The sequence below is a fragment of the Haliotis cracherodii genome, unplaced genomic scaffold (genome assembly GCF_022045235.1).
Source record: "Haliotis cracherodii isolate W230 unplaced genomic scaffold, xgHalCrac1.p SCAF_4, whole genome shotgun sequence".
Classification (NCBI taxonomy): domain Eukaryota; kingdom Metazoa; phylum Mollusca; class Gastropoda; order Lepetellida; family Haliotidae; genus Haliotis; species Haliotis cracherodii.
In genome coordinates, this window is record NW_027266297.1 from 37567214 (window position 1) to 37573427 (window position 6214).

Sequence of the window (6214 nt, forward strand, 5' to 3'; positions counted from 1 at the left end):
GGCGAAATATTTCAATATCGCTATAAAATCTTTGAATTAAGTTAAAATGAGTTAAATTTTGTGTCATGATACTTCAATAAATACATTTAATGTATTTGCGAAACAAAATCATGAGTTTTAAGTCAAGGAACATATTCTCGCCCATGGGCCAAACCTTTTTCTCGCCCATGGGCGAAATATTTCAATATCGCTATAAAATCGTTGAATTAAGTTAAAATGAGTTAAATTTTGTGTCATGATACTTGAATGAATACATTAAATGTATTTGCGAAACAAAAACATGAGTTTTAAGTAAAGGAACATATTCTCGCCCATGGGCCTGCCCATGGGCCTACCCATGGGCCAGACTTCGCCCATGGGCAGGCCCATGGGCGACATAGTCTAAATATTGAGTTTTTAAACAATTTTTTTTTCATTTTTTCTTCCTTGGTATGTTCCCATGAAAACGGCATGTTTAATTTTGTAAATACCTTTAACCGAGACTGGACAAAGAGCGTAGAGTTTCTGGACTTTTGGGTTTCCAGAATTAAAATGGGACGTGTTCGCGGCACGTTTTATGATGGCATGGGACGTTATATTAAAGGCATTCAGTAAATTAACATAATATTCCTGGACATGAAACACGAACAGAGAACACACCAAAATTGTGGTGTTTTGTGAAGCCCAGACACTCCGTCACGTCAATTCCGAAATTCTGTAATGTAAATGATTGAGCGCCGAAGAACGCATGTTACATGAAGTCATATGATAGTTCAAAGATAGTACTTACTGTTGCATCTAGTTTCCCTCCAGCCAGTTTTACAGATGCAGTGACCGTTCGTGCCATCACACCCTCCATTACATCCAGCTCCACACAGTGTACAGACTTGTCCGTCTTCGTAATAGCCGCCATTGCATTCTGGAAATTAACACACATGTGAAATGTTGACTCCGGGTAAATTACAAGTGTGGTGATAAATGAGAATGTTGCGAAACATCATCAGCGTTGTGTGATTAGCTTGCTGTATCGTTTGATAATGTACATCATCCTCGAACTTCCCCCAAATATAATATCAATTTCCCAGCACCATGATATCTGTGGTTGAACAAATAGTTATTCCCAACTCAGTTACCGGAATACATCGCGAAACGACGCGTCTCCACATAACAAAATAAGGACAGTCAACCATCACTACCATAACACTACCGTAAGTATCATTCAGCGCGGACCGATTCAGTGGACCGATTATTTCAAATCGTCAGGCAGCATTGACTACACCTTGAGTCGATATCTATTACACAAAATGTATACCAGTTGTAAATTGTCCTCCTGATATTTCCAAACAGCACATGTATTTTTTAAAGCCAACACTCATTACGTCCTTTGTCACAATGTGTTAACTAATAGTTTCCATATCAAAATGTTTGAATTATGACCACGTAATTTCAAATCCGAAAATATTGCTTATGGTATTTAAATCAACTACTTTGAGGCTGGGCTTGGGATTACATACCCGAAGGAATGCAGGAAATGCATACGTTCATCCCCGAAAAAAACAACTAATTCGTATATCATTTCCTAACAAGACAATGCAGTGTGGGAATTATGCTTAAATATAGACTAGATTAAGCCACACTTAATAAGCCAGATCCGATTTAGACCAATCAACACTGAGTAATCCCGTGACAAGCATGTTGTTCATTGGACGTAGTCTTCCCAGGCGTCCCTACAGAGATCCATATTTTGTATATAAAATTATTGCTTGAAACATAGACCATTGCTTGATATGGAATTCAAATGTCTCATGTGTACTGTATACATTCATTAAATCACATCTACTTAACGCATATCCTTATGGGTGGACACGTTCGTATACTCCCGTGAATGTCTGTCTTTATGAGGTCGGAGGCCCAGTCAGGTCAGCACCATTCCCGTGCTCATGGGGTCCACCTAATCGGTAAACATGTAAGACCTGCATCCCCCGGGGCTCTCCTCCCAGGTCGAAATTAAACACTTGATAAAAATATTGCACAGTTTATAAACAAAAACAAAGAAGAACCTAATGTCCATATGGTCAGCTGATGTATATATGATGTTGGGTGTATAGTATTGTGTTACTTAATGATTGATTGTGTAATTCTTTCGGTTCATTGAGGTATTAATCGAAAAACCAGTGTGCAATCTATATGAATCCGCGTTCTAAAGACGCTACTACAACGTTTCGTTGTTTGAATCAAAGTTGTTGGTGAGCACATCTGAGGATGTCAATGAAAAGGGTATGTTTAAAGAAGAAAGTAGATTATCACGCAGAAAGTGATCTCAAAAGCAATGAAAACTAGTAACCTTAAAGTAACACCCTCTCTTCACTTCCCCATGTTATCATAGGAGAAGTGTGATGCTCACAACGAGCAAGACGTATAAGGTTAAGGGAGATTGTAGCTAATTATCACCACAAAGTTCACCTTAAGTATGAAAACATACAACATATGGTTTAAATACAAGTGATATTTGTGATATTTGTTGAATATTCTATCATCAAAAACCTATCATTATATTTTAAATGACTGTTATGTGAAAAAGCGTTTGGCATTATTTAACTAATTTAACTATTTAGTTCTAAAAATTAGGTCCACATAGGACGAATATGCCCAAATGTTTGTACTTTTTTGCATACCTTCTCGGCCTTCCGTGTTGACTATTTGAATATTTTATCATCCAAAAGGTATCATTATATTTTAAATGACAGTTATGTGAAGAACAATTTTGTATTATTAAAGAAAAAGTTTACATTTTAAAAGTTAGGTCCACATAGAACGAATATGCCCAAATTTTGTTCTGTTTAGCAAACCTTCTCGGTCGTCCGTGTTGACTAACATACTAACGAAAAAAGGGTCTGTGTATTTGTGAAGATTCACAGCTGAAATGTCAAAGCAATATATGAAATAGGAATGTTCTGACACTTAATTTATAATAACATAGCTCTATTTGTTTATTTACAACGTGGCCAAGCCATGGGATAGCTCTTCAGGCGGAATGGTGGACAATACCAAGGGAAACCAAACGCAAATTAATCCACCAGTATGCCATCAAGGTGTCGTGCATGTATGGCCAAACATGGCGGACACACCAGTTATTGATTAGTCATTGTTTCATCCTTGTCACTTCATCACCAAACTTATACATATAAGGGACGGTGGGGTATTCTTGTGGTTATAGCATTCGCTTGTAACGTCGAAAGCCCAGGTTTGAAATCCCTACATGGACACAATGCGTGAATACAGCTAAAAGTGGCGTAAAACACAACTCACTCACTCATACATATTATGACACTGAAACAAATGAACACCGCCTTCTGGCCATTGGGTGTATCACTATGCGTTGTGTGCTCATTGATATAGAAAGACTGTGCTTAGTGTTGCAGAAATGTCCCAGCCAACTTTCCATGTACAGTGACCGTTCGCCGCATCACACAATGACCTACACCCAGCTCAACGCGGTGTACAGGCTTGCCCGTCCCTGTAATAGCCGCCCGTCCCTGTTACCCCGAACTCTATCCTTAGCCCTTGAATGGCCTTTACGATCAATCATCCCTTTACGATCTTTAGGGTTAGGTTCCCGTTTAGTGGCTATTAGATTACCCGAACTCTAACCTTAGCCCTTCGATCCCCTTTACGATCATCAGGGTTAGGTGGCCGTTTAGTGGCTATTAAAGAGTCTATAGCGGTTCCTAATATTCTTCACACAAAAACGTCGAGTAAAAAGGATAAAATGGTTTTTCATTCGAATATTTTGGCTACAGGAAACTGTCCTGGAACATTCACACAAACTACTTTCACCCGCTACTTTTTTTCAGTACTGATTCGAAAGCGAACTCACCCTTGAGTCGTCACTAGCCATCCCCATGCCTCCCTCGTTCCTTACTATTATCCACATCATCCTTCTAGTGTTCCTTACCACACTTTTCTGTTACAAAAATCACCCGACGAATGATTACATACCATGTCATTAATACGTACTCGCGAGATTGACGTCTGACGTCTGACGCCTGGAGCCGTTTTCAGTTCGCGCCACATCGGCTCATTCTTCACCACTCGGTATGTTGTTGATTACGGAATGGGACGAGTATGTAGACTAAAGTCACGAGACGCCATGCCTACCCGTAACCTTCGGAAGTGTTCGTCACCTACTCGACTCTTTTCGTTCAGTTCCGTAACGTCTAAGACATGACCAGGTAAATTAGCACCAAGCTTAACAGTGTGGACGAAGCTCAGTCGGCTAGCTGTCGGGCTAACAAGAAGTTGTGGTACTGTACTTCTTGTGAGCACGATCTCTGCCATAGGTCACATGTCTCAAAGACAAGCAACCATTTTTTGTGAGAATCCGTCGGACACGAACTCGCGACCTTCGAATTGTTAGCCTACAGAAGTACTTTAAATGTAGCCACATTACTGCATTAACATCATACTAATGTCATGACATATACATACAGCTAACATCAATACATACAGGGCAAAGTAATCTCAATAAAAAACAACTACATCTCTGATGACTTGCATAACTTATTCTTAAATAAGTACACTAAAGACAACAAATGTTTTCAACCATTGTATGGGTCTCACAAATGTACATATATTGACTATCATGTCACATTTACACATCATGTCATAAAAGTTGTAACTCACATCTGCAGGAACTTACTGTCACATCTGTAAGTGTTAGAAGACCCAGATGTCCATCCACGTTTACAGTAGTAACCTCCGTCATATTTACACTTTCCAGTTTTCTTATCACACGGAGATACACGACATCCGGGTGAACATATCGAGACACAATTGGCACCATAACGACCGTCAGGACACTCTGTATTAACATAGAAGATAAAACTCTGGGACACAGATTAAACGTCTAATTGTGCAGCAGCAGATTATCCCCAATTCTTCTACAATGGAGGGGCGGTGGGGTAGCCTAGTGGTTAAAGCGTTCGCTCGTCACGCCGAAGACCCGCGTCCGATTCCCCACATGGGAACAATGTGTGAAGTCCATAGACAAATTATTTTGGCCACTAACGACAACACATTTACAATTGATCATGAAATGTTGGTGAGACATAAAGAAAGAAGAAAGATAAAACAACCCTGCCCTCCAAACACCTCCCCACCCCTACTGATTTTCAAGAAAGGTCGATATTATACATACACCAGGGCTATAGGGATGCTAATAGTGTACCCAAGCAACACAGACACATTGGTTTACATCCGGTGTTACACTTCCCTGTATAGCCTCGTCCATATGTTCCCTCAGTACAAACTGCAGATGAAGTAGTGATTTCTACTGTGAGCACTGCCAGGTGTCAGTAGTAGCCCACTCGGGCAAAAGGTGCTTACATCTCTCATTCTATGTTATACCAGGTGTACTGTCCTCTCACCAGTAAAAAAATAATGTAAAAAAGCTTACGAAGTTTTGAATGAATAAGGAAAATGCTGTATGTGCCCCATATTTTAGTGGGATTTTCCGCGCAAACCGTTTTTAAACTGCACTATATAAGGTGCCGGGCAAAAGAAAGCATACACCCATGTTTGATGGTTGATAATTGGAATAAAACCATATCACACAAGTCAATACGAAATAAGACAACAGTATATGTATAAAGTCTGACACGCACCTGTGGCACATCGATGTCCTTTCCACCCCGACTCACAGCTACAGGTCCCGGTATTAGCGTTACAAGTCCCCGACTCACATCCAGCACCACACTCGACACAGTCACCTCCATCCATGTAATAGTCGTCCTCGCATTCTGTAACGTAAGTAGTTGAGCGTCGAATAACGCTGAAACACGTCCCATTTTAATTCTGGAAACCCAAAAGTCCAGAAACTCTACGGTCTTTGCCCAGTCTCGGTTAAAGGTATTTACAAAATTAAACATACCGTTTTCATGGGAACATACCAAGGAAGAAAAAATGAAAAAAAAATTGTTTAAAAACTCAATATTTAGACTATGTCGCCCATGGGCCTGCCCATGGGCGAAGTCTGGCCCATGGGTAGGCCCATGGGCGAGAATATGTTCCTTTACTTAAAACTCATGTTTTTGTTTCGCAAATACATTTAATGTATTCATTCAAGTATCATGACACAAAATTTAACTCATTTTAACTTAATTCAACGATTTTATAGCGATATTGAAATATTTCGCCCATGGGCGAGAAAAAGGTTTGGCCCATGGGCGAGAATATG

General features: G+C 39.9%; 1 protein-coding gene across 1 annotated transcript; it reads right to left on the minus strand.

Moving 5' to 3' along the window:
* Positions 1-730: 730 nt before the first annotated feature.
* LOC139479404 (uncharacterized) lies at positions 731-5768 on the minus strand. The gene is made up of 3 exons (XM_071262256.1): positions 5643-5768; positions 4679-4840; positions 731-898 (listed from the first exon to the last, which is right to left on the minus strand). The coding sequence occupies exons 1-3, from the start codon at positions 5751-5753 to the stop codon at positions 731-733; spliced, it is 441 nt and encodes a 146-aa protein (XP_071118357.1). The 5' UTR covers positions 5754-5768.
* Positions 5769-6214: the final 446 nt, after the last annotated feature.

Bases quoted from the DNA above. Each gene is read 5' to 3' on its own strand.
- LOC139479404 (XM_071262256.1), bottom strand. From the start codon at position 5,753: ATGGAGGTGACTGTGTCGAGTGTGGTGCTGGATGTGAGTCGGGGACTT. The intron at 4,841-5,642 runs GTGCGTGTCAGA...ATGTTAATACAG, and splicing joins AGGACATCGATGTGCCACAG to AGTGTCCTGACGGTCGTTAT. The intron at 899-4,678 runs GTAAGTTCCTGC...GTTAATTTCCAG, and splicing joins TAACACTTACAGATGTGACA to AATGCAATGGCGGCTATTAC.